The sequence below is a fragment of the Trichoderma asperellum genome, chromosome 5 (assembly GCF_020647865.1).
Source record: "Trichoderma asperellum chromosome 5, complete sequence".
Classification (NCBI taxonomy): domain Eukaryota; kingdom Fungi; phylum Ascomycota; class Sordariomycetes; order Hypocreales; family Hypocreaceae; genus Trichoderma; species Trichoderma asperellum.
In genome coordinates, this window is record NC_089419.1 from 3,664,290 (window position 1) to 3,680,402 (window position 16,113).

Sequence of the window (16,113 nt, forward strand, 5' to 3'; positions counted from 1 at the left end):
ACAAGAGTGATCTTTCAGGACCTTTTGCAGGGTTCTTCTTGAATTCGACGCAGATTTCGCTTACGCAGGGTGCAATGACCCAGATTCTTCGCCATAATAAGAGTCAGATTTGAGATCTTTATCGTCTGAAGCGCGGTGGCATTCGCTTCGTAAGCTTAATATGGCTTATATGTAAGACCATGATCACGTAGATAGAAGAAAAAAAAAGTGTACGAGGTCTTTTGGACAAAAAAAAAAGGGGTACCTGTGTGAGATGGAACTTGTTGTAACTAGGTCGAAGGTTTATGCTACTCTCGGTTGAGAAAAGCAAAAGGAGTTATGCTTAAGCATTATGGTGATCCCTAAATTTGGAGTCTATTACAATTACTATACCATCCGAAATATATATCTCGTTGCCGCAAATTACTTGTAGCTAAGCCACTCTTGCAAGGCTTCAAGTTTTTAGCATTATGCTACTCTCTTTGTGAAGAATAAGAGTAAAATACATTTAACACTTATGATATATATAAGAATAACTTAAATGCGATAAATACGTGATCCACTACCACAGCTGTTTGTGAGCTTGCATAACATCGATTCTGTGTCTATTCATTCACATGGCGTGTCTAGCATAGTTGGTCATGAGGATCATCTGAGTGGTGGCAAACACCAAAGAATTTCGCAAATCTCTCACGTTTATGATCATGGTTACTTATTATTCGTATATATGGTCACAAAGCAAATGACTGCCTAACATTAGCTAAGCTTGTGGTCTAACGGCAAAAAAATAGTGATGAGATAGAAACCATTGTCCCAAAGCCAAATTCCCATCTATCTCATATGTCCTCAAAGCTTACTAAAAATGGAATAATACTTATTTTCTATGCAGTCTTCTAATATCTTGCACTAGGACCTATATATCGACTAGAATCATGCATTTCAAACCGTCATCCCTTCATCACTCCCAAGATCACCACAGAACAACTCCCTTCACATCCCTTCACATCATCTCGTCGTACGCCCCAAAATAGATCCTTTAATCACATCTCCCAGTATCCCTTTACCAAGACCTTGTTGTCACAAGTGTCGGCAAACTACTCTGGTCTGTCACTCCAAAGATTGCTCACATTGTGAGGAATTCACATATAAAACCTGATCACACACTCGTACGGTGACATCACACGGCCAATAGCACGTATACGCAAAAGAGAGACGGCACCTGTGTTTGCGACAGTGATGCTGTGACGCGTGATGGACTACTTGAAGCTGGGGCTGGCCCGTCGTGCCGTTTTTAACTTCATGATGGATACATCTCGGGAGCTAAACTGCTGAATCTAACGTTTCCTATCATCCATTGACATTACCCCTTCTTCTTCTTCTTTTTTCCCCCAAGAAGATAGGATAGCTATCAGATCGTCATCTATAATATACAGCATGATGGAATTAATTCCAAGACTTCTTCTCGTTGGGCTTGTCCTAGCATGCTTTGCCAACGCAATCGACAATGGCATCGTAGAAAGGTAACAAGAAACTACATTTGCAGATGAGAGACTTTGAAACTATTGGTAGCAGCATATGCCCCTGCCAATTTTCCTTGATAAGAGAAACTATCAAAACGATCCCCTCTTTTAATCGTTCTAGTCGAAGCTAATCCGTAGATAAACCGACTGCAGACCAACCATTGCTTCACCACCGCCATGGCGAGGTTCAGGAGTACTATCCTACGTCTCCTCTTCAGACGCCTACGAGACCCCAATCCCATCCGCAGACGAATACGCCTCTCTGGAACCATATTCATTCCACGACACAGCGTATCCTGTCCCAGGCGTCTCCCACTCATCTTATACGCCTCATCCCCAATATTCAGCCATTGTAACCGTCAGAACCACCACATGGGTGCTCTCTCGCTCGACGACAATCACAAGTATAATCCGAGAGACTTATTACTCGACTCTAACCGACATCGAAAGCTCGGTCGAAGCAGGAACCGTGACGGTGACGAAGACCGAGACGACAAATTCGCCATCCCCGGCTGACTGTACAACCGCGTCCGACTATGTTTCGGTGTATGGAGGTGGATGCTCGTCGTCGTCGTCTTCATCGTCTTCGTCGTCGTTTTCGAGTACCATAGCCACGATGACATGGTCGCCAGAAGTCACTGCCTATCCTCCGCCATCGAGCTCAGACGACGAACGCGCAAGCCCAGCTTCGACATCAACAACTTCATCAGCATCGACCACAACGACAGCAACACCATCCAGCGGCAATGAAACTCCACCTGTGGTTACAGGAGGAGGACGCCCAGCCCCCGAGGCAGCCGAAGTCCGCACTCTCGGTGTCGTGGCGGCGCTCCTCGCCGTGCTTCTCTAAGTCCTATAGCAGTTGTTAGTTTTATCAGAGGGGTTCATTTTCGTCTTACTTGCATCCAATAACAAGATTCAGCTTTTGTTTCTGAGCCAGGTAGTTTATGTCGTTCATTTTCGTCCCCACCCCACGTCCGGGTAGAGTGTTCGTTTCTCCCTAAAAACGATCTTGAACGCTTCGGTTATGCCGTCAAGCCCAGCAAATGGGTCTCGGTTCGCTACATCTTTGCTTTGGTACCGACGGGCTTCGGATCTATCGTCCATATCGTACGTCGACTCCGCTCGGAAAAGAAAACGAGAACAGTCAGACGAAACAAATTTCCCGGCGCCGGGGGGAACTTTCCCCGTTAAACTGATCGCGGCCTGATCGGCAAAGTATTCGAATGTACCTTGTATGTGTTAAAGCTCATGGTTGTAGGTGTGAATGTTTCTCTCTCTCTCTCTCTCCCTTGCTTCCCCCCCTTTTGTCCTCGATTTTCTCGAGAAGAGGCGTAATGATGTGGACTCGTGCCGGGGTAGTTTGTGGATGGAAAATGGCATGCAGTAGGCAGAGAGGGACAAGGGAGATGTGTGTGCTCTGATATGATACTACAAAAATGTGTACCGCATGGGGGTGAGACAACCGGGGAGATTAATTTGTTGGGGAGATTATCGTTTAGCGGCTTCCTCTCAATTTGATACTTTCTTAGGCAATTGTTAATGTATAATTTCTCTTCCTTCTGGGCATACACGAGCCAGAATGCACTCCTTATTCGCCAAGGAATATCTATTATTTATCAAACCTCTCTCCAAGGGCTTTTCGGCAAGCACCAATACGTATTCTTGGCAGGCTAGCATCGATACGATATCCAATAGAACGTCCCAGTTAATATCTGATTGCACAACCCCACGCAAGACACCGGCATCTTGCCAGTGGAGTCGTTTAACGTGTTTTGAGGGGGGGCGTGGACGTGGACATGGACTTTCCATGCCATTCGCTCTCCTTTCATGCACGCGTTTACACGATCTTCCCATGAACATGGGTGGTTAGTTTTATGCTTCCAGGCAGTAATAATGCTACTCACACGCACGTAAAAAGAAGCAAGTAATGCAAGTAAATGTCCACTTGACTTCGCTTTTAGGCACGAATCGCGCCATAATGTTTTCTCCTCTTTGCACTTGCAGATAGCAGATGCAAGACGAGGTGGCAATGCATGCTGCTTTCTCAATAGCGCTTCTCGATGTAATGAAGCCGATTCTCCCTGTTTTCGTGCAGTATTGTACAGCTATTTAGTGGCAGTAAAACCAAGACACTCGTCACGACCTTAAACAGCCTTGTCAGTGAGGATGGCAGCCCAAAGAGCTATTCCAACTTCCTAATTCTTCTGCATGCCTGGACTAGAAAATGAATTTAATATAGAGTTCTCGTAAAAATGGGCCATATGAGCTAAATCGTATTCCCAAAGTTTCCGATTGGTCTTTTTTTTTTTTTTTTGGGGGGGGGGGGGGACCGTGGTTTGATACTTCTCCCGAGCCTCTCTTACGTCTGAAAAGTTGTTTCTTTGCTGTCATATGCTCGATTCTGGCTCCCTTCTCCCTCCCAACATAGTATCTAGAATATCTTAAAAGAAGGTCCAAGGATGAGATAGCGGAACTGTAGGATCATGCAAGAAAGTGACTCGCTTAGGAAATTGGGGAACTTTGCATTCTTACCCGGATATCCAACTGTCTAAAGTGCCACTTGTCACATCATCGCAGGTCTCAAAGGTTCTTGGTTGTTTTTCTTCCACTTTATTGGCATCAAAAAGCACCTATCAGCAAAGAAAGCGTGGTCTCAGGTCTCTTCGTCCCCCCTATCTCAGCAAAACTATTATTTCCTTTTATCCTAAATCGTTAGGAGAATGCAGATTAATGAAAGCGCGCGGTTACGTTATCGGTCCCGAGCCGGCGATATGAGAACTAGTGTTTGTTGGGCACTCGGGGGAGCGATGAGAGAGTCATGTAATGTTTATGCACTATTGCATCTGTCTTGCAGCGTAACATTACATATATTACATAGCAGAAACTAGGGACATGCTCGCTAAGCGAATATCATACATATATATCCATTAGTCTAATGTGCTCCAGAGACATCCGATTCGTTGATGCCGGTAGAAACGCAGAGTGGCGTATGTCAATATAAAGCGATGGAAAACGAAAAATAATCGGCCAACCCTCCTTACATGGCACATATTCCGGCTCACACTTCCTGCAAAAAGGCCCGAGACAGCTACGCAGACCCCATTATGCATACCATTGCCACACATGCCGATATCTAGGTTCTCGGAACACTCACCGATGGCTATTTCCTCCTCTCTTGGCTATTGGAACAGCACAAGCTTGACCCGTTTTACTGCATGCTTTGCCATTTTCCCCCCTTAAGAAGGGCAGCAAAGCGGGCACTTGGGCTGAATGGCGGCCCACGATAGTCGACAACAACGTGGCAGTAGTCTACTGACTCTGCCGGTCAGGGCCACCTACCAGTCAGAATCGATCTAACGCCCTAGTTCGCCCAATAGAATCTAAGTTTATTTTTGTGCATTAAAAAAAGGCGATTTGCCTGGGCATCCAGCAATAAGATTACCATGGCAAAAGCGGGAATAACCACGTCACCTGCGTATTCAAACTCTTGGGGGGGAAGAGATATTGGAGCATGTGATAGTTGACAAGGAGCATATGGTTCATTTAAACAAACGAGTCAATCCTTCCTGCAAGTCGTTCTGTTTAGGGAAGCTACATGGCGTATCGTGCGGCCTTAGACGTCGGTTGGATTGATAAAGCGCGAAATACGGCGATAGAGAGTTTGAGGGTGTTTGCGTATTGACCAACCTTTGTTAGTTCCTCAACAACCAGCGCCTATTTGAACCGGAAGCCGGAAAAGCTTCCTATTTGAACCTGCTGTTGCTTAACCGCCGCACTTCCCAGGCTAAAACCTCGTTGGCGGCAGTTGTGGATAGTAATTTGATGCGCGTGCCGGAGCGAACTCAGTAGCATAGAGCACTGTGGGGACCCTGAGCTGGCTAGGCACGAAATTTGTTTCACCGTGTGGCGCCTCGCAAGAGCAAAATGGCAGTGAAGCTTCAGCTTGGCGAACATATTGGTCACTTGAAGAGGAGGTAGAGCACTAGGCCGAGTCATTGAGTTGGGTCAGAATCAAGTTTGGGTGCGTGGCAAACCAAAAACATAGCGAGCGTATGTATCAATGAAACGTATAAGCTGTGAAAAGAACAGTTGGAATGTATCATCGCCTCCCCTTCCATCGCCCCAGTAAGGTATCATAGACATCCTCCATGCCACCCATGGCTTATCCTTTGAAATGAGCTACTCGGAATCAGAAAGATCGCTGTCCTCAATCACAAATGCTGCGGAGCCCGCAGAATATTTGGGCAGTTTGTATTCTGGTGATGGAACCAAGGGGTAGAGCCTGTCTCGAACTCCATTTTCTCCATAAGCAGCAAACCATGGCTGCAGTAAGGAGTCTGGAACTGACCAGCCTAGCTCCGAATTTCGTAGCCAAAGTCTGACCATGTGGCGGGAGGTATCATCACTGTCTCTATAAGCATCGCGTCGATGGAGCAAGGCCCAGTTGTTGAAGAATAGGATATCTCCTGTTTTAAGATCAAGCCGTAGCTCTGTGCGATAGGCGGCATTTGATATTTTTTCAAGAGCCAATAGCTGTGACGCCGTTAAACTTGGCACGTTGGATGATCCGTACGATGGATGAGGTCCGAATCGATTTGGATCCATGCTTGCCATCAATCTGCCGTCATGGATCGTGAGAGCAGGCGCCAAGTAATAATTTGGTTCACGGCCTGAACTATTAGACAACACCAATTTAGTGAATGCACAAATGCTAATAAGTAAAAGGTCGATAGAGTAGTGTACTTACATTTGCACAGGCCATTCTGGAGTTAATAAAGTCGATGCCGCTGAGGGAGCTTCAGAGAGCAATTCATTGAAAGCTCTGCTGACTGAGCTTAGGTACGTATACCCCCCTTTTTCTGCGCTGTGCCGAACTTGAAGAGCTAGGATATCACATCCCATGTCATTGTGATAAGGCTGTTTTTCAATCCAAAAAAGGTCAGTTCAAGTGTATATAAATAGATACGGAGAAGACGATGCCTTTTCCCTCTTACCAGAGCTTGATTGGAATGAATTCCGTGGCGCCTTTCAATCGGAACTGTCCATGATTTCGAATTGGTGACGTGTGCTATTGTGATGTATCAGAGGCTGTCTTTACCCCAACACATGAGAGATTTGGAAGTGGAAAATGTCTTACTGAGCACGGTTCCTTTCTTATCCTGTAGTCCTCTTTTATCAGCAACATAGCTGGCTATGCCCAAGTAGATGACAGTGCTATCTTCGACAGGGTATCTTAATTCATCAAGACCTCTAACAACGAAGAATCCGTGCCCTTCGTGAATATCTTTGGCACACTGGGCAAGTTGCGGTGCAAGCATAGGCAAAGGAAAGTTATGCTTGTCTACTTCATCCCCGTCAAGACCAAGGGCTGTATTTCAAAGGTTAGTGATGTCCATTTGTTAGCTTCAACGAAGCTTGTTTCAATGTAACTCTTACATTTGAAGTTTTGAAGAGCCGCATCAACTTCTTGGAGTTCCTCTTTGTGAAGTTGCAAGGTGTATGCTTCTTCATCTTTGAAATCATCTCCTGACCAAGCAAGCGAGCCATTGATCACGTTTGTGAGCTCTGACATTGTTTCCTTGGTTCTTGCAGCGGCTGCGTCAATGATGCTCATAGCTTCAGACATACTGGCAGAGAAGAGTACTTTGCTCATTGTGCTGTAGGCCATGCGAACTCAACAATAGTCGCGGTTCTGGGGTATATATAGGAAAGGATAGGATACGACGACGGATGGCTTTGGGTTGAGATGCAAGCACACCAAAGGCTCGAGGTTTGCCACCAGATATACAGATGCCAGCAAACTCGGGGCTAGAACAGCGATGCTTTGACGTCTCCAAGAAAGTGGAGGCGGGTAGTGGGCCATGGCCCCGTAGTATATTTCGTCGTTGTGCGACATGACGGATGATCTGTTCGAACACGACACGACATCGCCTATCACACTTCCAAAGACGTATAGGGACTCGCGGCGTAGACGCAGAGTGCCCAAGGTGCTGCAAGAACAAGTGGCATCCATTTGCTGAGTCGGTGGTGCAAATCTTGTAACAAGGCCCGTCGGCGCACTGCTTGGTCAAAAGGGGTACTTGCGACTGCAAGAATGCCCTTCGGGACACGGCTGCAGCAACCCAGGGGCGGAGATACACGGCGGTAGTAATTGGACCGGAGAGGGGGCCACTGGTGGTTCGTTCGAGAGAATCAGAGGAGTCGCTGGGTCGTCGCATTGCGTTCGAGGTGGAATAAAACGAGCCTTTCAAACCGCACCAAGATCCCGCGATAGCAACCCAATTGCAGCACGCCTCCAGTCGAGAGGCCTGCCTAGGGTGGATAAAGGGTTGATGGGTATTCCCCAAAACGCAGTGTCATGATTTCCATGCTTGGAAGTAATAACAACGGGCCAAAAATACTCCGTAGCAGACCAAAAGACAGACGAAAAGGGAGCGAGCCGACCAAGCAATGTCAAGCCCAGGCAACCAGCTCTTTTCTACAGCAGAAGAAGTATTTGATTCAACGTTTTGCGAGGCAACTGCTAGAGAGTACCGGAGAGATTGATGAGAGGAGGAAAACCTTGATGAGTCCTCGGATCGAAAGGGGACTAACTTTCCGCTGGTAGCGATCAAACTCCAGGCTGCCGGCACTAATACGAAACGTGAGCTACAAAGACAGTCGGCTTTGACTACGCAAAGACGAAAAATCTGCCTTTGGGCGGGACGACTCGCTTAGCTTCAGCCCTCGCCCTCATTACACTCAGCGACTGACTGGGCTAAAGTGAATGGGGTGGATGTGATGGGAGGGGGGACCATATTGACGGAGTCACGTCTGCGGAGCCTGACAACCACACATGGCAATTCCCTTCATCAGTATACGGAGCGAGCCGCTGCAGTCCTGCTGGACATCATCACTTGTATTCCGTCTTGCCTCTTCCTATCTGGTAACCTCTTAAGCAAATGGGACGCATGGTACCGTCTCGTTCGGGTGAAAGCAAGCTGCAGCATTGTTAGATTTGCTCGGCCTAAGTGCAAAGGCCGGGAGTGCCTGTCCTTGTCACACACACACACACACACACACACACACACACGCAAGGCGGACATCCATACAAAGCCCACAAAAAATATATCTCGCCCCATCACCGCGCTCCTTCCCAAGGACGGAATATCACTCTGTATATGTGCCAGTTGATGAGAAGTACACACTTCTGAAATTCTCAGCGTCGCCGCAAAGGCCGCTTGGATAAAGAGCCTTCGACGAGGCACCGGGCCCTCTTATCTGGAGCTTGACCATGGGCATCTGCTGTGCCTCATGGCAAACTGAGTAAAAGCAACAAAGATCGTGCCAAACAAATCTTTGGCGAAGGGGGGCGGATCATATTATGCCCTTTTCCTCTTCACTCCCGTCATTTTGTTCTGGGAGATCATTCCTCAGAGCAGAGATACGACTGCTACGAAATACGAAAGATATAAATTGCAGCACGTGCAACAAGACTTGTTGGCAGTAAGCATGCTTGAAGTATGTACATGATGATAATTTGTCGCACGTCATGCCTCATCGACACGGCAGCAGCGTCGTCGAAGACCCGCGCCCACTCAGCTGTAGAGCCACAGACGGGAAGGGAGCTGAAAGAAACTGAGTAATGAGCATAATTTTCGACATGTCGTCTGTTGTAATTTAATATCGTTTAATGTCGTCTAAAATCGTCCAATTTTCAGCTCATATCCTCTCAACTCAGGCTGCCTTGTGCTGTAATACGGAGTGGAGCGTCAAACAGTACCATGCGCAGTTGTACTTTGCGTGTATCTTGGTTCCCCTCATGTCGGTGTTACCTAGCCACTCAGAGCTGCATAAATGACAGGGACGGGGCTTCGAACCTCAACCGGTGAGACCCATCGCTGTGAACATCAGCAAGGCTTGGGTCCCGTGCTGGGGCGCCGCAGTTTGTGATTGGACCCTTGTATGTGACGAGCAAGAAGTGGGTTCGGGAGGTCGAGCTCGCAGCCGCCACTGGGAGATTGATGGCCTGGCCGAGGTGTTTCCTGCATGATGGCCCCCATCAGGCCGGTCTGGAGCAGCCAACCAGGGTCTGGAGGTCTGGACTTGCTTCGTACATGGCGGCGTGCTGGAGGTTGTTTCTATCATATCCGATGAGTGACTGGGCCTGGTAGCGCAGCCAGTGTGAAAATAGGTTGATGCATTTTGCTCCGACTCCCAGCGAAAGTTTTGTGGCTGTTTACTACCCAAGGTGCTATTAGTACATATGGTTATTGCCGCTGCTCCTGCAACTATTGGAGGTCTTGGAGGTGGTAATGGTGGTAATACGTGTACCCACCTGGCAGGTAGTAGTGCTGGCTGCATACATGGGCGTCTGCCTCGTTTTGAGGGGATGGGGAGTCGCAGGATGAAGGCTGTGATAAGCGTGTGGTCGCATTTGTCTTTGGCAGCGAGACATTGGCAAAGCTGAAGCCATCTTCACTGTAGGCTGCGAGTTGATACCTTGGGCAGAGAGAAATGGCTAGAAAAGGCTGCTGTACTTCATGATGCGCTGCGTTCCCGTACTCCATCCAGGTATCCAGCTCCTGCCTCGTCAGCGATGCAGACTCAGAGGGCCGGGCCGGTATTCATTCCGATATGCTGCCTGCAGGCCTCAAGCTTGTCAACTCCAAACGGATCCATGTCTTGCCGGATCCACGCCCCAGCCTGGTCTCCAGTCCTCGCCAGACCCAGAATGGCCGGCCTGCCTGCAAAAAGAAACGAACTGCAACCGTCCCGGCCGAGCTGCCAGCGTCGGGCCCCCTTGCGTCTGAGGCCTTTTTCAGATTGGCAGCCGGCAGCCAGCAGCTGTGATGGTGGGAATGCCCCTAGCGGGCGACGATGCGGGCGCCATCTCCAGAGCTGAGAAGAAGCAACTCCAGCGCTGCTCAGCCGCTCGTCAAGCTCGGCCGACAGGCGACGGCCCCTTGGAGATACCTCGTCCTCGCAGCCAGCGACGCGGACGGCCAAGTACCGCCATCTGCTGCAAGGCGCAGTCGACGTTCCCTGATGGAGAAGGCTACGTCCCGATAGAATGGTATGGGAGGCGTCACGGCCATCGAGCACCATCGGCGTCGTACATCCCTTCTTGTGCGAGTACTTGTACAAATACGGCCCCTGCGATCACAGCTGCTCTCTCTCCATGTCAATCCCCCGGTTTCCTTTCCCACCCATCTCTGGCCGCTGAACTCCTCTTTTGGGCTGTGACTCTCGAACTCTGGCCGCTGCTCCTCCTGTCAGGCGATTTGGTTTGATCTGATACGACCAGCACGTATCACCCCCGTTGAAGACGCACCGCATCGAGCCGTCCCACGCTGCCCGCTCTCTCGCTTCTGCGTCCCCTCGGAAGCGCTCCTGGGGGGTCCTCTCCGCTGTGCCCCGTGGTCTCGCCCCGGGCATCGTCCTTTCTCCCCTATCGCTCCGCAGAAAACTGCTTGTCCTGGCTCCTTTGGCCGGTTTCAATCTTCAAGCTGTGCAACACACCCTCCTGTGGCCTGGCAGCGTTGCGCCGCAGCAGCCATGGAGACAGCTGTTGTGGTACCCTCTCCTAAAATCCCCGTAAGTGTGACGTCCATCCCCTCTCTGGTACGATGTGTGCAGATAGCGGGTAGCATGCATTGCGCGAGTGTATGAGTCGCTTGGCTCTGACTCGCTGTGCTTTTATCGCCTTTTCCGCTTCCCGTTCAAGCTGTTCTACCGTTACACGAATTTTTTTTTCCCTTGTTTTTTCTTTTATATAAATCTTGTTTTATCTTGTTTATTTCTGGTCTCGCACACCCCTTCAATCGTTACCCCCCTCCCCCTCGTTTGCCTGTATCCATTTCCTCCCAGCTGTGTATAAATGGCAGATGAGATGGGCGGTGCGTTGTCCTGTCTTGCCGTTGTTGCAGCTTGCCCAGCCCCCTCATCCCACCGGGCCGGGGGTTGATGCTCAACCGGCCAAGACAGCCTGAAGAGAAAGACATTGAGTTTTGACCGGTTTCCTTAATAGTCGTCCCCAGCAAGCAGAACAAGTGGCCCTCGGGGAAAGCGAAGAAGAACAAGCGACAGTAGCGTGGCTTCCAATAATGCGACCTCAGCTGCCTATTCCCGGGTCCATAGAGCCCATACAACGACTCATGACGCAGGGCCTTTTCCTCAGCTCACGTCTGGTCAAGCTCCGATAGAAGCGGCTTACACGTTCTCTTCACCAACAAGCTCTTCTGCCGCTGCCGCAACACCGCTCTTGCAAGTGGCGTTCCCATCAGCCCCTGGGCGTGCACCTGGACATGTGTCTCTGAACGGTCTACCAACTGTCTATGATGCATTTCAGCCGCAGACGTGTATAGGTCACGCACACGGCGGCCTTTGTCCGACATTCTGCTCTCTTGGGTTTGATTGTAAGTTTTCCTATGGCAGCAGCGTCATGCCGATCGAAAGTGATCCCTCCGCCGAGGCACCAAATACAATTCATCCCCAGCAATTGTATGACACTGGCCGGCCCGGCAACACTAACATCGCCCGGTCTCATTCCCAACAACCATTGAGCTTTCCCGGATCGTCATCATTTGATATCAACCCTGGTGGATATCAGCAGCATCACCAGCCATTTGATTATACGGTGAGTCGAGATAATCCCATGCTCCCCCCAAATATAGTCGCCGGCCTTACACACCCTTCTACTGCACCCATACATTCTAAAAACGAGAAGTTGGCATTATCCAGACTCGTCATCAATTACTTTTTCCTAAAACTCCATCAATTCAATAACTCACTCACTCATCTTACTACCTCAGGCATCACAAGACAGCAACCATCTCGTCCAACAATTCCAAGGGACGAGCCTTCCGTATCCGGAGTATATCAACAACCTCAACAACATCATGGGGGGAGGACAATATAACCCGCGTGACTCTCGTCAAACGGGTATAGATGAAGATTATGATAATGTGCCCAGAGCTAGCCCTCCAGCCTTCACTGGATACGGAGATATGCTAAGTGGAGCTATTCAAGTGCAGAATTGGCTGCCGCCGGCGATGTATCACAATGACGAACCTCAACATGGGCGTGCTGAACCTGATCACGATCATAATACATCAGATGATTTGGAAGAGCTTGATAATACGGATATCGACTTGAACGCCAATATCAGTTCGCCGGAAGCAAACGTGGAACCAGTACCCTCTTTTCAATTGGAAAGATCAAGGCTCGCTTCAGGTCCGCCATCAAGGCGAACTCTTCCTAGCCCTTCCAACCCAGATCAGGCTGCAGAGATCAAGAAAGTCAAGGTGTGTATTCGATGCCGGATGCAAAAAATGAAGGTAAGTCTCTCTTTACTTGTACACCCAAATCAATTGAATTGTTTGTCAATGCTAAATCTCTGCGGCAGTGTGAACCTGACTCAACGGACCTTTCGGGAGATTGCATGGGGTGCAAAAACTACTCAAAGACATCGAAAAAGACGATCCACCGAATGCCATGTTATCGCGGCAAGATCACAGACGCCGTCTTGTTTCGCAGCGGCGGGCTTCAGCTTACTACCCGCTGGAGAGGGACGGAGATGAAGGATGTAGGCGATCGGGTTCATCCCAGGAAAATTCGCACCATCTCTTTCACATTAGGCATATCCAAACACCCTATCATTGTGAATGTAACCGAATTCCGTCCCCGTGATGGTGACGTCCTTGCGCGATTCTGGACGGTCCCTGGCGGCGAACATGGAGTGCGAAAGAGGAAGGATTTGACGCCCTTTTGTTTGGCCGATATTCATAAAACCTTTGCGTACTACAAAGACTATATCGAGAAGCACGCAGTCGAAGTTTTGAAAAGGGAGAGAGCTGGTGGAGAGATGGCTCCTCGAACCATCCTCGAGACGACATACAAAGCAGCCATAGACTACTATGAAGACCTGGTGGTAAGCGACTTCAGATCCGCTCATGAACGATCGAGTCTATTAACAGGCTGGCTTAGCATAAACCATTCCTCACATGGACAGAAGAGAAGGAAAGGGATTTCCTAAAGGTTTTATTTTATTTCTGGTTCGCCCTGCGTAAGTTCAGTACATGATTGGATGGAGAGATGCAACTGAGGCTGACCAATGGGTGCTAGGCCACTCAACTGGGTCTTCGTGGATCTGTGGCGATGATTTATTGGAGATGAAGCCTGAGACGAGAGATGAATCCTACCCATTGTTTGGGAAAGTTTCGGTGCCACGCATGATCCTTGCTCAGTTTGACAGCATCAACACCCATCTTCTCCACAAGTATGGAAAAAAAGTTCTCAGCGAACTTGAAGGTTTTATGTCACGGGGCTCGACGTCAATGTGGTATACGGTTTACCTTTGCTTGTTTATCCTTTTGCGTGAAGCAAGCTGGTTGAGTGAAGATCGCTATCGCCACGCGCGAAACAATTATGGCTCTAGTGTAAGTGGAATTTATGCAATTTATGCGCTAGCCCAGTGCTTTTTTTCCATTATTAATTTTATCTCGGTTCAGATTCGTTATTCGGTCCCCGAGTTTGTAGAGCAGCTGCAAGATGGCTGCAACAATCTCCTTCATCATTGGCATTACTACAACCCCGACGGGTGGCCGGGCGTCATATCCAACCCCGACAGGCATAGAACTAGTCTGGCCCACTTGCCTTCATCCCAACATGCACTTGTCTTGGATACGTACGAAGATCCTATGGTTCAGAGACAATTGGGCGTATGGAAAATGTACAGGGAGAATAATGGACGGGGTAAGTTTAGACAGCACCATGAGCAGAAGACTCCAGTAATGCTTACCAGCTTCAATGCAGTGGATAATCCCACTCCAAAAGAAATCGAGGGTAGATCATATCAGGGGCGCCAGAGCCGTTACGATTGGGACCATCCTTATTACTGGATTTCGCAAATGTTTGAAGACCATTGGGAGGCTCATCCAACATATCAGCAAGAGCCGGTGTCCCCATATTAGAGTATCAGGATTGGTGTAAGTGACATCATACCCAAACGCCTGGGTTGCATTGCATAATGAACGCAGCGATTGGCTATTTTAGGGAAATGTGGCGGGTTGGGTCGAACAAGGATATAAAGGTACAGGTAATCACTCTTTTAGTTAAACACCACGAGTGTTAGTATTAATTCACTCCTTTAATCGGCGATGGCGCCTACATTACTATATATCATGGTGCATCATGTATTGGGTTTAGAGGCTCTTTATTTCGGATCATATCAGGCAGCGCTTATTAAAGATGGGTTGGATTTGTCGTCATTTCTACGTTTGCGAAATAGGAATTTCTTACGCAAAAGCAGGGATACAGTCCTTTTTGCCTGTTCATCCTGACAAATGAGTAGCTTTCCAATAGATTAGCATTGGCACCTGCAGCTGCATATGCGCAACCACATACCTATTCGCCATCGTTTTTTCACGGTGACGACACGCCCGCAATCCCTGCCTTGCCTTGCTGTCTGCCTTCCTTGTCGTGTTATCTCTTATGCAGGTCAGCAAGCGTAAAAAGCAGTAGTACTATGCCGGTGCTTGAGCCGGATGTTTCGATCCGGAGCACGCATGTAGACTCTGAAGGAGGGAGCTTTGTATACGTGAGCAAGCTGACCGTTTTTGCGTAAGTGGATTTGTATGTTTGCCGTGTGTTTTCGGGTGCCGTTAGGCAGACATGTATGGCGCTCTGGGGGGAACTTTTGAACATGCGCTTGGTCAACGACCAAACAACATAATACTGCTGCTACTACCATTTGATATAGTACTTGTTTTCATCCTTCCTTCTTTGCATTCTCTATCCCCTAGACCCGCTAAAAAAGTTTTCCTTTCATTTTCAGGTGTTTTGAAGCCAAAGCGAGATTAAAACCAACCCCCTTCCCCCATATTTTCCGCATTCTGCACAGCGTGACCATTTCACCTCGCAAAGCATTTCTTAAACCAAGGCTGGACTTGAACGATAATAGTGCCCAAGTAAACACGTAATGCATACTAATAGCTTGTACACGTCTACTCCCACGTATACAGCTCCGGGACCCGCAATACCAGGGCGAAGATGTCGTAGCAAGAAAAATGGAATGATAAAGTACTGGATATAGAATAGATAGGTAGTTAGCAATACTCTCACCAGACACTAGGAAGTGTTTTAGTTTAACCCCCTGGACGTTGCGGACGGGCGGGCTCTCAACTAGTATTAGCGCATAGGGCGGCAAAAGACGGGAAGGGCCCCAGCCCGTCTCGGAAGCTAACGCATGGACCCCGAATTTAGTACCTAACCAGGCAAGCATTGTTTCGTTTTGTTTGTTTGTTTGTTTGTTTGTTTGTTGGCACGCCTTTTTTTTTTTTTTTTTTTCCTTTTTTTGTGTCGTGTTATTTTTAGCTTACTGTGCTAGAGAATGGAGAATGGAGTAGATGGTGTGGTTTGTCTCACTTTCAGCCGCAAAAGCACGGCTTGGCCATTTATAGCGGCGGTAATGGCGATGGCGAGGAAAATGATTGACGGCAGTTGGAACAAAGCGATAGCAGTGGGAAATAGACATCAATGGTGGCAGCGGCAAATTTGGATACTACGAGAAACTCCATCTACGATCCAGATCAGGAGTCGTATCTACAAGAAACGCAGCCCAAAAAAACGA

At 48.5% G+C, this 16,113-nt stretch overlaps 3 protein-coding genes across 3 annotated transcripts; 2 read left to right on the forward strand and 1 right to left on the reverse strand.

The window, feature by feature from the left end:
- Positions 1–1,416: 1,416 nt before the first annotated feature.
- On the forward strand, positions 1,417–2,349 carry TrAFT101_009335 (uncharacterized protein; the record flags this gene model as incomplete). Its single annotated transcript, XM_024907123.2, has 2 exons — positions 1,417–1,499; positions 1,653–2,349. The coding sequence occupies 2 exons, from the start codon at positions 1,417–1,419 to the stop codon at positions 2,347–2,349; spliced, it is 780 nt and encodes a 259-aa protein (XP_024755307.2).
- A 3,332-nt stretch (positions 2,350–5,681) lies between these two features.
- Positions 5,682–7,155, reverse strand: TrAFT101_009336 (uncharacterized protein; the record flags this gene model as incomplete). Its single annotated transcript, XM_024904614.2, has 5 exons — positions 5,682–6,177; positions 6,250–6,419; positions 6,497–6,570; positions 6,640–6,870; positions 6,939–7,155. 5 exons carry the CDS (start codon positions 7,153–7,155, stop codon positions 5,682–5,684), a joined length of 1,188 nt encoding a protein of 395 aa, XP_024755306.2.
- Positions 7,156–8,367: 1,212 nt separating this feature from the next.
- Positions 8,368–14,925, forward strand: TrAFT101_009337 (uncharacterized protein). The gene is made up of 7 exons (XM_066128621.1): positions 8,368–11,078; positions 11,512–12,120; positions 12,296–12,820; positions 12,889–13,413; positions 13,470–13,548; positions 13,608–13,921; positions 13,994–14,925. The coding sequence occupies exons 1-7, from the start codon at positions 11,040–11,042 to the stop codon at positions 14,453–14,455; spliced, it is 2,553 nt and encodes an 850-aa protein (XP_065984741.1). The 5' UTR covers positions 8,368–11,039; the 3' UTR covers positions 14,456–14,925.
- Positions 14,926–16,113: the final 1,188 nt, after the last annotated feature.

Excerpts from the sequence above, each read along its gene's own strand:
- TrAFT101_009337 (XM_066128621.1), top strand. The coding sequence starts at position 11,040 with ATGGAGACAGCTGTTGTGGTACCCTCTCCTAAAATCCCC. Across the intron at positions 13,414-13,469 it reads ACTACTATGAAGACCTGGTG|CATAAACCATTCCTCACATG; the intron begins GTAAGCGACTTC and ends AGGCTGGCTTAG. Across the intron at positions 13,922-13,993 it reads GAAACAATTATGGCTCTAGT|ATTCGTTATTCGGTCCCCGA; the intron begins GTAAGTGGAATT and ends ATCTCGGTTCAG.